The 17,532-nt window shown below is 41.7% G+C and overlaps 1 protein-coding gene across 2 annotated transcripts in view; it reads left to right on the top strand.

The window, feature by feature from the left end:
* The window catches only part of BCO2 (beta-carotene oxygenase 2), a 73,653-nt gene that overhangs the window by 40,409 nt on the left and 15,712 nt on the right, over positions 1–17,532 (top strand). Inside the window, exons 1-2 of one of the 2 annotated variants that reach the window (XM_077919871.1) lie at positions 6,956–7,124; positions 17,326–17,530. In XM_077919871.1, the coding sequence (XP_077775997.1) occupies positions 7,040–7,124; positions 17,326–17,530 (290 nt within the window). In that variant the 5' untranslated portion in view covers positions 6,956–7,039. Of the gene's footprint in view, positions 1–6,955; positions 7,125–17,325; positions 17,531–17,532 lie in introns of those variants that run through there. The other variant, XM_028707866.2, reaches the window with a different exon arrangement.

Raw genomic sequence — 17,532 nt, 5'->3', positions numbered from 1 at the left:
TCCACCTTTCGAATCTTGGGTGCCATCCCTCTTGTGATCTAGATTTGGTCAATCCGTGTCCATGTCTTGTTGGCTTCAGAGAAAAAAGTTCCCTCTCTACCTAGGGGGTTTTTAGTTCTCCAGATATCAATTAAGTCCATATTGTCTGTCATTTCAAAAAAAGTCTTTGGTAGTCTTCCATCTTTTGTAATTGTCTGTCTTTCCAATTTATCCATATTTGTCGACACAACACCATTCATGTCTCCCATCAGGATAAGATAGACATAACATTTTACAAGGAGAGGAAGAAACACTACGGACAGAATAATTCCCACATACAGGAAGAACAAGGATATAGTTTGAGTTCCTCACTTGTAGTTTTATAAATCATTTAATGTGTCAGCATGAATAGAACTTTATTTTAAGTACAGTGGTACCTCAGGTTAAGTACTTAATCTGTTCTGGAGGTCCGTTCTTAACCTGAAGCACCACTTTAGCTAATGGGGCCTCCCGCTGCCGCCGCGCCCCTCCATGCAATTTCTATTCTCATCCTGAAGCAAAATTCTTCACCTGAGGTACGATTTCTGGGTTAGTGGAGTCTGTAACCTGAAGTGTATGTAACCTGAAGCGTATGTAACCCGAGGTACCACTGTATAGGGGTTTTTTGTGTTTATATGTAAACTGAGAGATCAGCGATGTATGCCTCCTATGTTGAGGAGCTCGAAGGAATCCTGAAAGAAGCTAGTTCTATAGAATATAACATAAAGGTGAAAAGGGAGAATCTAACACAGATTTGCTGCAATTGCAGACACTCTATGAGGTGAACATGGATTATCTGGCAAATGACCTGAATTTTAACACATAGGCTGCATATTTAGGGTTCTATCTCTGCTGTACACTATTGTAGAACAAAACACCCTCTTATCTGTTGTAATACTTGCATATACTTGTATTTATCATTCAAGAAATATCCCAACACTTTTCAAAGCAATGTAACTTTAGCAGTATTAATGAAATAGAATATAGGATTTTGTTTTTAATATGATTCTGTGGGATTAGAGTCTATTACAAGGCCCATGCCCATAACCTTTTCTTTCTAAAACAAGTTTGGGTGTGGATTGGGATCCCATTCTGATAGTAATAACTTGATGTATCAGAAAGACGGAATGCAGAGAATTCGGAATGCTTGAACTAAAACAGACTTTGCAATGAAGAACAGGGATAAACAAGTTAGGAACATTTTATGGTTTGGCAGAAAGTGGCTAACTCTGACTGATACTTTATTTTTGTGGGCATACTGTAATCTGTTGAAAGCGAGTGCAGTGTGCCCATTCGACATGCCAGCGGATTGTGGCCCCAGAACACTCTCTTCTTGCAGAGAGCCAGCACAGATAAGGTTTCAATCAAAGGCTAGCTTGCTACAAACACAAGGGCATTTATCTGTTAAGTCATCTGCCTCTGATTCACTCTCATGAGTTTGCTGACCACACTTGACCAGCTGCAGGTGAAGGACAAGCTGACCTACCCACCCACCGAAATTAACTCTGTCTTGTCCCTTTCCTCTGCGTCCATAAACTGCATGCATAATGCTTACAGTAACACAATCTAGACCACGGGTGTCAAACACAAGGTCCGCGGGCCGAATCCGGCCCGCCAGACCTCGTCATGTGGCCCGTGTAGCATTTCCAGGATCGTGGGACGAAACTGGCCAGGCAGCCGCGGCCCCGCTCCCCCGGGGAACGTGCCCCGTCATCCTCCGCTTCTGCCTTGCTCCCTGTGATAGGAATTCCCCAAAGTGCATCAGCATCTGCCGCTTGCCCAGCAGCCCCGGCGCCGCCTTGCGCCCGGCGCCCCCGCCATCCTCGGCGCAGGGAGCGAGGGGCGGGCAGGCAGGCGCTGCCCGGCGGAGCGACGGCTCCTTCCGAGCGGCTGGCAGCGTCTGGGCATGACTGGCCTCCCGCCTGGTCCCGCGGCGGCTGCAGACGCAGCCGAAGCAGCGCAGGGAAGGAGACGCCTGGCCGCCCAGCCCAGCACCGCACGCTCCCGCTCTCTCTTGGCAGTCGGGGAGCGGGTCCAAAGCGGGCCCCCACCCGTTGGGAGAAGCCAAAATAAATAATGGCCGTGCCATTAAAGTTCTCTCTTTTATAAAAGGGATCCTAATAGAATCGCAGAGTTGGAAGGGATCCCCAGGGCTATCCAGTACTGTACAACCCCTGCAGTGCAGGAATCTCAGCCATAGCATCCATGGCAGACAGACATCCCACCTCTGCTTAAAAACCTCCAAGAAGGGAAAAACCTCCCGAGGGAGACCATTCCCCTGTTGAACAGCCCTTACCAGCAGAAAGTTCTTTCCCATGTTTAGTCAAAATCTTTATTGTAACGTGAATCCACTGGTTCGAGTCCTACCTTCCCTAATGGAAGAATACAAGCTTGCTCCTTTTCCCATGCGAAATGCCCCTTAGACATTTGAAGATGGCTATCATATCTCTTCTCAGTCTCCTGCCTTAGGTTGGTGGATCGGTGGACCTCCCATGGGAACGTAGTCCAGAGGGAGCATGCATGGACTAGGAACCCTTGACTGAATGCTGAAATCCTCACCACAGGCAGGAAACTCACTGCCATCAACAGAGGAATAGCAGCGCTTACTCCCCATGACCCTACAGTAGCTGCTGCAATAGTATTTTGACAGGCGTGTGACACCCATATCTTTATCCCAACAGAAGTGCATGCTTTTAGTACTTTCAGGTGGGATCTATCTTGGTGGTGCATCCTGGAGGCTGCTCTTTAAAATGAAGGCTAGGGACCCTGTGAAGATTGAAGCACCCTGCCAGCTGACTATAAAAAAGCTGGCGGAACTGGGGATTATGACCTGGCCTAAGGTGGTGTGAGTGTGTATTCTGTGTCACTCCCCTCTACACTTGAGGTTCTGGAAGTGCAGTTGCGTTCCCAGGTGCCAGAAATGGTGGTACCTCCCTTCTTCACACTAGAGCACGGGTGTCAAACACAAGGCCCGCGGGAAGTCACAGCTTGAAAAAGACAGTCAGACATAATGCCAGACATTGATGGACTGACCTCAGGAAAACGATGTCAGCCATCTAGTCAGAAAAGTTAAAAAAAAAGTTAATGCCTTGTGTTTGCCATATGTGTAATAAAAAGTGTTTGGCAATATTTGTATGTTTTTTTTTAAAAAAATACTGTCTGTTACCAAAAATCATTTTTCAATAAATTGTACAATAATTGTACATTTGAATATCTACTTGCCATTATTCTGACTATGTTTCTGCTTTCAGAGCTAGTTATTACTTACATTATTACAAAAAACAGTAATAATTAAATGCAGTGACAATAATTTATGATAATAAAGAGCGGACACATAGTCCTATAGATACAACCAGCCCTTTGAGGGTGACCAAACTGCTGATGCGGCCCCTGATGATTTTGAGTTTGACACCCCTGATCTAGACCATACTAAGTCTTCTTAAATCTCATTATTGTGTTAAACGGAAGAGAGTCAAACACATGTTTAATTGTCACATAAAAACTTTAGTATTTAACAGTGCTTAACTTTGGTTGGATTGTGCACTCAGTGTATTTTGGTAAAACCATATTTCAGACTAAACACCTGTTTTAACTAAATAGATTTTACAGATTCATCTTTCTTCCTACCTATTTTATTATTTTGGAATGTTGGGGGACTCAGTAAATTAAACTAAAAGAGAAAGGAAGATAGGGCATTCCAAAAATTATTTTGTTTTGCTTGTGCAAATTTGCCACACCTATCTGTCCCTAAATAAAATCATGCTTTTGTTACTAACCTTCAGAAATCAAGGACATTATTTTACTCATTGTGTAATGATAAGTTATTAAGCAACTGATACAAGATTCTATCCGTCAACAATTGTTGGTATATCCTAGACCTAGACTAAATGTAATACCTGTTTTTCATTGTACTGAGAATTATACTTCCACTTTTCTTTCCATAATCTGCTTTCCTGTTGGATTAGAGACTCAGGGTGAGGTTTAAACTAAAAATTAATTGGGTTTAAAGCTGCCATGTCTGATCAACAGAGCTTAGCTGGGAATTACTTCTCCCTCTAATCTTTTCCATCCTTTTGTTCAACATGCAGCATTCCTAATATTTTTGACTATTAACAGGGCCAACTGACTCAAAGACCTCAGAACCCAGTGTCTTGAAATGACCTCTGATGAGTTCTATAGATTCTACTGGCTAGGAGTAGCTGTGACTACTCTGACCATTACTAAAAATTATATGGATCATATCCATAATTGATAAAATACAGAATACTAGAGAGCACAAGGCTCTTTCATACTTTTGTCAACTATTTAATGTTCTGTTCTCCTGAAACATGTGACCTATAAATATGCTTATTAAGATAGACTGTTTACCAATATTCCTTCATGTTGGGTTATGACAAAACTAGGGAATCTTTCACACTTAAACTGGATGTGGCTGTGGTAGGTTTCCAAATGGCTCTCAGCCTCCCCTCACCAACTGTATTCCTCTTCAGACCTGCCCTTCACAATGAGCTGTTGATGGAGGAAGAAATTGCTCTTTTCTAATCAGATTTTCCTGCTGGATGTACTCTGATGTGGGTACTTCAGTACTATTCATCTCTTTACACAGCCTTCACATAAATGCAGAGGTGTGTGGCACTGAAAACTTTAGCACATGCAGAAGGATCACGGAGGGAGGCATTCAGGTATAGGTGATAATAATATTCTTCACAATCTAGATTGGCTCCAGTTTTCTTTGAGTCTGCTTTCTGTTGGTTGGAAAGGGACAGCAACCAAGTGTTATGAGTATTTTAAAAATAGGAGGCAGATGCATTAGAAAGAAAAATTCCCCAAGAGGCTCCTGAAATCTGGGATGACTCTCCTCTCTCACAGGGTCATGTGACAAAAGAGGTCCTTGCTGGGGGAGGAGCCAGTTTGGCCCTGAAGCTCTCAGCGTGCCAGCATGTGTTTTCTCATTTTTTACCTTTCTGGATTCTCTCTCTCTCTCTCTCTCCCTCTCCCCAATTCAGCCTTCTGGCAAGGACAATACAAAAGTAATTAATCAATTAAAAAACAAAATAAACAAGCCAAAGTGATACTAATCATTCCACACTGGGCAAGAAGACCATGGTTCCTAGAGCGCCTACTCATCATTGAACTTCCCATCATAGCGACTCCCAGCCAGGAGGGATCTGCTCAAACAGGGTCCAATCCTTCACCCAGACCTAGGAATGTTCTGACTAACTGGCTAGAGACTGAGTGCATCTGGCAGCATCCGGGAAGGTTCTAGAGTATTGGAGAATATTATTGGGCTGGTTCAGTGAGAAAGGGAGGCATCCTATGGCCAAAGACATATTCAGCATATCTGAGTTCCTGCAAGAGGGCTTAGATAAAGGTCTAAGCACTAGCACATTCAAGAGACAGGCAGCTGCCCTAGGCAGCATCTTGGGTTGCAAAAGGGGATTTTCCTTTGTCTTCACACCCCTCGCTGAAGGGCATAAATCAGAAGAATTCCCCCAGTGGTGTGTTGATTCCCCAGCTGGAACCCAGGTTTTGGACAGCCCTAATGAGTGCTCCTCTCGAACCTATGGCCACAAAAGACTTCCATCTGAAGGCAGTTTTTTTCTGGTGGCTGTCACATTAGCTCAATGGGTGCCAGAGATAGGAGCACTTCTGACCCATATCTTTGTACCTTTCATCAAGACAAGGTGGATCTTTCATTCATCCCCAAGGTGAATTCCCTTTTCTGCAGGTCTCAGGAAATAGCATTACCCTACTTCTGCCATAACCCCAAGCCAGATAAGGAGAAGGCTTGGCACTCTTTAGGCATGCATAGAGCACCGAGGTTCTACTTAGACAGAACAAAGGCCTTCACAAAGTCTGTAGCAGTTCTTCCAAAGCAGGTTCTCCAGCAGGTTTAACAGCACACCTTTAAAGGGGACTTTCCCCTGGTGGATGCTTGTTGGGCAACCATCTGGGCCTCCTTGCACACATTCGCCATACACTACAAGCTAGACAAATGGGCTTCAGCCAACACAGCCTTCGGCAGGAAGGTACTACAAAAGGTGGTACAGCCATGATGCCTCTCTAAACCCACCCAATAGGAATAGCTCTGGTATATCCCAGATATAAGAAGGGCTGTCCTTCAGGAGCTTCTGGGAAACAAAAAAATTATTACAGTGAATTTCTATTCCCTGAGACTCCAGGGACAGCAGCTACCACAATAAGGGAGTCATGCATGGCTGTATGGGGATGGGACTTCACTGAATGAAGTAAAGTCACAAGATAGTACCTAATAAGTTTTGTTCCTGAGGTTTTTTTTTTTTTTTTTTTTTTTTTGCCTAGCAGTACACCTGGAAGATAAACTGATACGACACACCAATTGGAGCAGGAAATGAACTTCACCACCTGCAACGTGTTGCCTAAAGGGGAGCGGTTATTTCCTGCTCAACCATCCTACATGGAGAATGTGGGATTATTTCTTCCCAGCAAGGACCTGTTTTGTTATGTGACCCTAGCTACTAGTGAAAGGGAAGAGTCATCCCAGATGTAAGGGAGTCTCTGGGAACAGAAATTCACAGTAAGAATTTCCTTTCATTCACTTCCTTACTATGCTGAGTCAAATCACTTTGCCCTCTTGTCTATTTGAAACAATTAATTGGTAGCACATTTCATTAGATTCTCTGAGCATATTTGTAAACGGTCCTAAATGTGTTAGACAGCAAAGCTCGTGTATGTGAAAAGCCAGTCTTAACTGGGAAAGTGCATACTATTCCCCCAATTTCTTTTCAAAGCTGCAGAGATGGAACGCTGCAGAATGACAGTGCAAAAAGCTGGTATCGCTGTTTCTGTCTGTTCTGCTCAGCTTCATCCCTAAATGCCCTTGTTCAGTCAGAAAAGGCTGAGACAGAGCCAGGCTTTTATTCTGAAATGATGTGTTCAGCCAGCCTAGTTGTACACTCCCATCATTAACAGATGCACTGTACCATCTTTTGCATAGACGATTTATGCAGGTTCCTCAGTATATGCTTCAGAATCACGAAAGATGCTTTCCCACCTGTTCTCTTTCATCAGCCTCCTGTCTAGGAATGTGGCTGATTTTCTTTGGTCTTTGCTGCAGTACATCCCAGGTAAGATTTCCATTTCCTCCCAGTTTTCTGCTAGGGGCTGTTTTTCAGCATCTGAGATTGGACGGACTGTATTCAGAGGCCTGTTTGGGATTGTGCCTGTAACCCACAAGATTAGAGTCTAGTTATTATTCAGAAGCGCATGTACTGATTATTTCAGATTGTGCAGTTTGGGGGCTGGGAGGTCATCGGCGGCCAACAACCACCTCTGCAATTAGGTTGCAGTCTGAAATTTGAATGGCTTTTTATTTTATTTTTAAGAAGGAAGTCGCTTGTTTAAAACATGTAACACCAAAGCTTTTACCTAGTCTCCACAATACAGAACTCAGAGAATATCAAAACAGTCAGCTAGGGAGTGATGAACTAAAATAATGTATAATGTGTTTCTCATTGGAATCGGGATTGGAACTCTCAAAGCCTAGTTAAGTTGCACTGCTATCCTTAAGCCGTGGTGTTGCCTGCTGTCAAATTTTCATAAGGATGGAGCAGGAAAGCAATAATGGACTTATCCATGTATAGCAAATTCAGTTCATCTGCTGTGCAAGCTTTGGTATTGTTAGGTAGAACCTGCTAGTTTCATTGTTGCAAGCTTGGTAAGGAGAAATGCCTTGAGCGATAGAGTAATATGTTTTTTAGTTCTCTTCTGTATTGTATTGCTTCACAGCACGTATGCTATTTTGACAGCAATGTAATATGTTTTAAGAGCAAGAGTTGTGCAATATTACATAGATGGGAGAAGAACAACATTTAATCACAGCGGTAATCTAAAAAGCAATTCTTATCAAAGTTATTATTCTTTATTTTTTACCCTTTTGCTGGAAATGCAAACCTATTTCTTCAACTTTTTGGATCACCAAAGCAAAATAAAAACAAATTGTGGGAAAGCAGTAACTTTCATAGCTGACAATTCTCAGATACATTAAAGACAGAGACTAGAGTTTAACCAGTAAAACCACAGGCTCAAGATTGTAACTGAAACAAATAGCTGAGTGGCGTTATTAAACGATATGAAATATTGCAAAAGTTATAGTAAATAAAACAAGATAAAATAAGTTACAAAAGATAAAATATTTGAAACTAAAGCAACTTGCACAAGACAAAACTTAAAGCAGCTTTATACAATTTGCACGTACTCATTAATGGTATGAAGTCATAAATAACATAATCATCTTCCCCTTCCCTCCAGTCAGTCTAGTTCTGAAACAGTTCTAAGTTCCCTAGCATACTAAAATAAATGAATAAAAGTCAATGTTTTCAACCCAAGGCAGTGGGCTAGGCCTTTTAATCTTCAGCAGGGCCAAATACACAAAACAAGTTGAGTAGCAGGCAGTAAGCAAGAAGAATAAATAAATCTTATACAACTCTTCCCATCTCCACCCCCCAAAATAAAGAACTAACAAAACGTGCGCACACAACGCTACCTTTTATATCAGTCAGCAATGGAACCAGGAGACTGGACTTCTTTTTGCCAATTTTACATTAATTTCATTACTCTTATTGGTGGACCCGCATAAGATGTAGCTATGAATTACCATTATTTGTCAGGAAGAGGGGAAGGAAGTAACTAACTGGAACTCTTGGGTTATCACCCTCCAGCAGTGGCCTGCCAAAATGTATAATGCTTTCATTTATGTTGTGGCTTCATGGCTATTTTGCTGCTACATTTATCATTATGCCAGAGTCTTAAACGGCAGCATGTACAGTATCAAAACTTGCACAAAGGACTTTGCAACCCGGAAAAAAAAGACAAGACACGTATTTTTGTAAACCAAGAAAATATTTTATAAAAACTATTAAAAAAAATACAAACTGCCTATGCAAAAATGACACAGACATGAAACAGCATCTTCCATCTTGATCCATCGTGGCTGTTGTCCTGTGTGCATCGAACTTGTCATAATTGCTGGGTATTACAGGCACGCAGGTCTAGCAGGGCTCAGATTTTCAGACGTTGCCTGAACTTTTCTCCTCTGAAATGCCTTTCACACAAACGGTAGTCATAAAAACATTTTCAATTTTTATATCATTCTCACCTAGTGAATAATCTAAAATTAATATCTAGTTTTCTTAATATGAGGACTACCACATCTGTTTTGCTACTGCTTTCCCTTATAAAGGTGTGTTCCAGAATTCTGATGAATTCCAAAGACAAAACTAAATAATTTTTGGCTTTCGCATTTTCAAAGACGGTTGTTTGTTTCTTTGCCATACCGTGCATTTGGTGCAGCCTGAGATTGTTTGCATTGGACACAAAGCCAATGAGTTTGCAAAGTGCTTCCTTAATCTCAAAGTTGCAGGCAATTGCCTGTCTAAGGAGAACCAGAAAATGGAGCCAACTCCGTGCACTGGCATGAGAGTGAGAGAGAATTCTTTAGTTGCCAGATTCATGTACTTTGTTTTTAGTGGCACTGAACTGTAATTTACCTTAGAAATACTTGGCATTTCTAGTGTTATCATCTGATTTGCCTCTTAACACACAAACACACAGTTCTCAAGGAATGGAGCAGGTAAAGTATGAAAGGTTTGGGGTTTTTTTGTTTTGTTTTGTTTTTTGAGAATACACAACTGGAGACCCAAGGTTGGGAAATCCTGATTTAGAGAATTGCAGGCTTACAGTGAGAGCTTGTACATGTCTATTCAGAAGCAAATCCCATTGGCGTCAATAAGGCTTACTCCCAGGCAAATGAGTAGAGGACTGCTGCCTTCCTTTCTTCCTTAGCCAATGGATAGGAACAGAATGTTCTTTGAAATTGGCTTTTGCTGGCAGAGAAGGTGCAGGTGAAGCCAAGCCGTGTCAGCAATTGATGGTGATAGAGTAGATGATCAGAAGCAATGTTTCAAAAGGGAGAAAAGTCAACAGCTTGACTTAAGCAGGGAGGATTTTGTCGGTCACTGACCTGGCAACCTGCCAAGTACATCACTGTGACCTGGCAACCGGTCAAGGGTGTGGTCATTCTTGGGTGAGGGAGAAGCCAGGGCGACAGTTGTGGTGTGGCTCTTTTCGTTGTGGCTCAACGCAGCACCTCAGGAGAGACTGTACTGCCCGCCTGGCTCCAGATGCCAACCATAAAAAGCATCCCCATTTAAAACAGAAGCAAATAACTCAATTTGTCTCAGCCGTGGTGAGACAGTCAGTTCCTGAAACCAGAGTTGCTGACTGAGTCTGGCTGTTGGACTCTGCCTGTACTGAGCATGTGGTGAACACATGCTCTGTGAGGAAGGACCATGTCACCCTTGCTGATGGTTCATGTGCGAGGGTCCATCCAAGGGCGAGGGTCGGTGTATGTGCCTTGTCTGGGGGCACATTTATTATTATTATTATTATTATTTATTTATTGAATTTATATACCGCCCTATACCCGGGGATCTCAGGGCGGTTCACAGAATAAAATCAAGATGTAAAACCAAAAAATACGTAATAAAAATTAAAACAACAACCCAATAGCCCCCCCAAAAAACATTTTAAAAGGGCATAGGATGTAAATCAGATCAACCAAAGGCCTGGTTAAAAAGGAACATTTTTGCCTGATGCCTAAAGGTGTATAATGAAGGCGCCAGGCGAACTTCCCTGGGGAGAGCATTCCATAGATGGGGAGCCACTGCAGAGAAGGCCTGTTCTCGTGTTGCCACCCTCCAGACCTCTCAAGGAGGGGGCACATGAAGAAGGGCCTCAGAAGATGATCTCAGGGTCCGGGTATGTCCAAATGGAAAGAGGCGGTCCTGAGCGGTTTAGGTACTGCTCCAGGGACTGCTTAAACCACAACTGCCATCATCCCTGACCATGTTGGAGGGTCACAAATTGCCAACCCCTGATCAAGACAGTATTGAACATGCCTGCTACCCAAAATATCATGGAGGACTTTGTCAAATGAACTCAAAATTCAATTATGTCCACAGTATTCCCACAATTCAATGATAAAAAAGCAAAAAAGGACTAGCTGTGTAAGAGGAACTCAACAGCCCCAGTTCATAATGAGATGCAGAAAGCTCCCCTACCTTACGACTTCAGCAAAGTAGGGAACATCTTTATCCAGATTCTTGTGATCAAGAGGCTCCATGATAGCTTCCTATTTGGAAAATGTTTTGCTAGTGGAAAATCCCCAGTAACGTTTGCTGAGTGTAGCATGCTTGACAAAAGATAATTACAATGTAATCTTTACTGGCAGAATTTGCCGGAGAATGTGGCATGCACACTTTAGAAGTTTAGCAAAAATGCCACAGCTGTGCACTGATTTAAAGTTAAAAGCCTGCAGTAAATACTTGGGAGTGTGAAACCTGCAAACTTTCTAAGTGAGCAAAAAGAGTAACAGAGTGTCATAAAGACCATTTGCTCAAGTGCAAACTGACCTAACTTACTAGTTTTCAATGACAATCCAATAATAGCCTCAATATAACAATACCAATTTGTAATACAATTACTAATACCAATCGTTCAAATACCGAATCATATAATTTAGATAAGGTGCCCACCCCGTGTGCTACAACTGAAGTTTTGATTATTTTCTCTATTTCTGATCTCCAAAACCTTATTGATTTCCATTACATTCTGGACATCATAATAATCCCTTATACAACAACTGCAATATTAATAACTTCTATTCATGTTGACACATTAAATGATTTATAAAACTACAAGTGAGGCACTCAAACTATATCCTTGTTAAAAATAAATAAAAAACAAACAAAAAACCCTATATCCTTGTTATTCCTATGTGTGGCAATTATTCTGTCCGTGGTGTTTCTTCCTGTCCTTGTAAAATGTTATGTCTATCTTTTCCCGGTTGTTGCTATTATCCACCATGCCTTGGACGGAGCTGATATCCCATTGTTTTTCCAGAAATTTCTACCTCACTCTGTCCCGTGCTTCATTGTTTTGCAACTTTAACAACAGCTGCAAAACTCACTCTGTCCCAATAAATAAACTGTTGTTATAATTTTTCCTCTTGGCCTGGGAAGAAGAGCAGTCAGTTCCTTGGCAATTCACACTCCTTTCATCCTTCCTTCCAAATGAAGATATATGTGCAATTATACTTCCAATTAAATTAAATTCCAAGTCCTCTTAGTGTTATTCAGTTCACTTTGTAAATAAGAAAAGATAGGGAAGAGTCAGCTTTAAGTTTCTATTATAAACCTTTTGCAAAATAAAGCCTCCCTCCCTTTTTCCTTTTTTACACAAACAGTTCCGTTTAATGTTATATTCCATATCTATAATCCAATTTCTTCCCTCCTCGCTTTTACAAATATAATTTGAACTAACATTCAAAGGAGGGTTGCCGAATCATAAATGTAGAGAAGAAAACTTTATATAAAGAAACCATAGGCTCCCCCCACACCATCTTTTGCAGTGAATAAAGTCTTCTCTCAAGTTCAAACCTTAACAACCTTGCAGCTGGTTCTGTTCTGCAGTTTGTGATCTCATCTCTTCTAGCATGCACATGTACTTTAGTCTGAATGAAACTCTAATTCACAGGAGAACCTCTGCTTCTTAATGGAGACATTGGGTTTTTGGCAGAAGTGCTTTTGTACTCAGCACCTCCCTGCCTCCTGCATTCCATGCCGGAGTGAGAGCCAGGATAACTATCCTCAAGCATCCTTGTTTATCCTCCACCGACGATCTCCTGCTGTCATGAGAGCTGCCTCCATTAAGGCAGACTGGAACCGGAAGCCATGCACCTCAAACTTTTGAGGAAGTCCTGCAGCTGCCTTCACAACAGCAGGATCTTGGGTTTGCTGCAATGGAACAACAAATGCAATCCCTGACTGATCACAAGGTTTTCTCACTTGTTGATGTGCCAGAACAGGAGAAATCTGTGGGGTGCCCTTGGGTCTATAAAAGTAAAACCATAGCATAGTAAAGTGAAGTTTAAAGAATGGTTTGTTGTGAAAGGATTCATGCAGAGAAGGAGTTTAAATTATGATGAGACTTTCGTTCTGACAGCCAGGAGTGAAAGTATGAGAATTCTTTTAACCCTTACAGCAATACGTGATCTTGAAGTTAGTCACTTTGACATTGCGATAGCATATTTAAATGCAGGGTTAAAAGAGGTGGTTTATATGCAACAAGCTCCAGGATTTGATCAGAATCCTAAAGCTGTATACAGACTTTACATGGTGATCTATGGACTTTGCCAATCAGCCAGAAATTGGAAAATGTGCTTGCATGAAGCGCTAAGTGTTCTAGGATTTCAAAAGAGCTGGGCTGATTCCTGTCTATATTGTAAGGGGACAGGAGATGATTGTATGTTTTTTCTAGTGTTTGTTGATGATTCATCGTGTGTTGGGAAAACAAACAACTAAATTCAGGAGTTTGCCCAGCAAGTTGGGGCCAGAGTTCCAGCTCAAAGATTTAGGAGCTATAAAGAGTTACCTGGGAGTTGAAGTACAGAGAATAAGTGATGGGAGTTTTTCTACTAAGCCAGAAAAAGAAATTTACACAACTGTTAGAACTTTTTGGTATGCAGAATTGTAAAGGCATTCAAACTCCTATGGTGACAGACTTTTAAAAAGCAGAGTAATGTGGTGTTTGAAAACCAGGGGCTATACCACTCTGCCATTGGCAGTTCGTTGTACATTTCACAGTGGTCCAGACCAGATGTTAACAAAGCTGTGGGTATTCTTAGCAGGTTAGTTTCAAAGCTAACCACAGCAGCTTGGCAAGCAGTTAAAAGAGTGTTTCGCTATTTAAAAGCAACAAAGGACTACTGTTTAAAACTGTCATCTTCTTTGGAAATGATGTGCAGACAAGAAGGTCCACTGCTGGGATAGTAGTACAATTTGGATGGTCTCTAGTGGGTTGGAAATCCTGGAAACGGGTTGGTATCTGTGTCTACACCTGAAGCGGAATAGGCTTCTCTGTCTGAATTGAACAATCAGCTTCCCTATTTTGTGCAGATTCTTGCGGACATGAATGTAGAATCCAAGCTACCTGTGACAGTTTATGAGGCCCATCAGGCCTGCATATCCATGGCAGAGCCTGAACAATTCAAGTCTAGGACAAAACACATGGACATAAAATATAGACATGTCAGGGATGATGTGGAACATGGATTGATGAAACTTGTATATTGTGAGTTGAGCCAGAACATTGCTGATATAATGGCATAATAACATGCTCTGATACATATTTTTTCCTAAAGAGAATTAAGAAGGGGTGTTGAGGTTCCTTTAATTGCTGTTAAGGAAAAGCTGGTGTATGGGCTTCCCTTATCTTGCACCTTCAGGTCTTGTGATTAGTGTTTGATGGTCACTGACCTGGCAACCAGCCAAGGGTGTGGTCATTCTTGGGTATATTAAGAGTACAAAGAGCAAAGGGTACATTGCTTCTTTGCTTCGCTGCAAGGAAGCTCTGCCAGACTGTGCTGTATGTATGCTGTGAATTGGATTTGCTTTGCATTTGAAGTCTGCACCTTCTACTAGGGATCTAGCAGAAGCCTGTATATAGTGAAACTGCCTTTAAAAACAAAACAAAAACAACTTTCATATGTTGCGAGTTTGAATAAGTCTTCAATCCAATCATAGAAGGGAGCTGCATTTTTATTTTTCCAATTCATCAGTATCATTCTTTTTGCTGTGTGGTAAGGGCATGGAGAGTCCACTCGCATTGTCCTTTTGTAAGGTTCCATGAGTATATAATGCAAGAGGATATTTTGCTCTGTAAATGTAAGTTTGTTCCGTATAGTTCTGTTGATAGCTTCAGTTACCTTCTGCCAAAACTCTTTCAATATAGGATAATGAAAAAACATATGTTTTAGAGAAGCGTTATCCCTATTGTATCTCCAACAGTTACAACAACAACAAATGTTTATTCGGCTTTACGCCCATCATGAAGCACAACACAACAAAACAAATCAAATAAAACAGCGGACTCATACAAACCACAAGTAGTATAACACAGTTCACAACTCACAAGGACGGATATTAGCCATTCATAAAAAAAGTTTAAGATTAAGATTAAAATTTTTTGGCACTACACTAAAAACAATATCTGATGTCATTATAGAAAATTCTTATGACTATCAATAATCAGCTAACATTCCGTTCCGTCTCTTGTACGAGAGGACGGCTGTTAGGAATTTAGCAACCTGTAGGGTAATATAAGGATCCACATCTTGAAGTACCCAGGCAAGCTGTAGGTCTACTGGTTTGTCCGCCATAGGCTGGATTATGGGGTTTAGTATACTAGCACGGGCTGAACTGTACAAAGGGCAGATAAACATAACATGATGTAGAGATTCAGATGTTTTCATTTCACAAGCACACATTGAAGGGACTTGGCCCTTAGTGAATCTATGTCTCAGCACGTTTGTTGGAAAGACATTGAACCTAGCTCTAATGAAGGCATATCGGTGAGACGCGGCCATAAGCGATGTTAAGTAGGACGGAGCGCGGTAGATAGGGGTTATGCCGAAATTTAACAGCGAGCAGGCTCCACCACCAGCTACAAAATTTTGGTATAGCTCCGCATCATCCAGCCTTTGATTTATACACCTTTTTGCCACATTTAGATCCAGTTTGAGCAATTCAGTGGGCGAGATCTCATAGGACAGCAATTTGGCATGGATTTTTCCTGTCCACAAATTTATGAAGTCATCCCGCCACATGCATTGAATTAGATAGTGGTTCGGGAGTTTATGCCATAGGGATATCCAATAGATCAAAACTCTCCTCCATATGACTAACTCCACTGAGGGGATCTTCATTTCTAAGCGAATGGCCGCATTACTTACGCATGCCAACAGTTAGATACCTTAGATAGCCCTTTTTAAAAAACAAACGTAATGGGGTCCAGTATACTCTAAATTTTTGTTGATGTTATAATAGCCTCAATTTAAGGTCCAGAGACACCCTTGTTGTAGCAGTTAAAACAGTTTCCCACTGTTTGGTCGAAACTGAGATCTCTAATTCTTTATGTATATCTTTGGGAAACTGCCTTAATGCTTTGGACCTGTCAGTAAAGGACTGAACTAGTTTAGGAGTTGGAGTCCGAATGGATTTCTTCCAGCACAAAACTGCACTGCCATGAACCTACACGCTTGGGGAGCTGCACATGTTTGGCACATGTCATGCGCCAACAGTGTGTGAGAGTGTTTGCCAAAACTCGCTGCACATGTTTGGCACATGTCATGCGCCAACAGTGTTTGCCAAAACTCACCTGTGGTACAAAGGTAAAATATATATATCTCCATCCATCTCGGGCATTTGACCTTCATAAAGTTGCCCAGAAGGGAATGTTGTTCCCTTTCTTGAAAGGGATATATTGGCAACTCCATGTTCTGCTTCACTACATAATTATTACACATAGCATCGGATTTTCTTCTTTGAATGTATTTTACCAGAGCTTAACCACCAAAGGGATAATTGCTTTAACCCTGCAGGTGGATTTCCCCTTTCAAGCTTCTTGATCCTTAAAGATATAAGAAGGGGTTTTAGAATGCTGATCCCTGCTGAAGGCTCAATTAGACCGCATGTGAAAATATGATTATTCTTAAGTATTACACTTAAGACAAGCATGCCAATCGGTACATGGTGGTTGATAGCTGCTATAAAGCATATCCCTTATTTAATTTGCCTAGGCTGGTGTGTAGCTGTGTGTTCTGCGAGTTTTATTCCCCCCCCCCCCCCGGAAGGTCCTCCCTCTGCTTTTTTAGGCAGGTTTTGAATGGGCAAATTTGTTGGTTTTGCTTAATGTAAGAAAATCTCTAAGTGGTTTACACAAACTACTGTTGTAAACACAAGCAAAAAATAAATAAATGCCTATTATCGACATGCAATAAAAATCAAATATTAATCAAAACCTTAGAACAGAAATATGGGGGAGCTGTGGTCAGAAAATTGAGAGCCTGGGAAACCCTGACATGCCAGTAATGTCTCTGAGGGTATGAGTTTATTTTCCCCATAGAAGTTCATTGCTGGGGGGCGGATAGTGCTAGATTTGGGCACATCCTTTGGTGAAGAAGAAGCCTGCCCCCATGTCTTTGACACTGGTGGTGGTCTCCATTGAGACTGTGTGCCACTCCTGCCAGGACTCATTATTTAGTTTTTCTGAGAAAATGCATTGCTTTACCCAAGTATTACAGTACATCACATGCTCTTGTGACTCCATAGGTTGCAGCCTACACGATTTCACTTATGCGCACGGGAGCCTAGAATGTAACCTCCAGGTATTCCTTTTTGGTCTGCTAATTTCTTGCTTTTGTCTCCTCAGTGGTACCAAGTCTCCTATTGACCCAGAAACAGCAGCAGGTCTCCTTCAGCAACCGGAAGGGCTTGGAATGCATCTCGCCATTTTTCTGCAGCGTAGAAGAGACATCTCAAGCTATTCCTACGAAGATCGAGGGGCATGTGCCCACCTGGCTGAAGGGCAAGCTGCTGAGAGTTGGCCCAGGGAAGTTTGAGTTTGGAAAAGACAAGT

This window comes from Podarcis muralis, chromosome 15, assembly GCF_964188315.1.
Source record: "Podarcis muralis chromosome 15, rPodMur119.hap1.1, whole genome shotgun sequence".
NCBI classification, from domain to species: domain Eukaryota; kingdom Metazoa; phylum Chordata; class Lepidosauria; order Squamata; family Lacertidae; genus Podarcis; species Podarcis muralis.
This window is presented reverse-complemented; position numbering and strand designations above follow the sequence as displayed.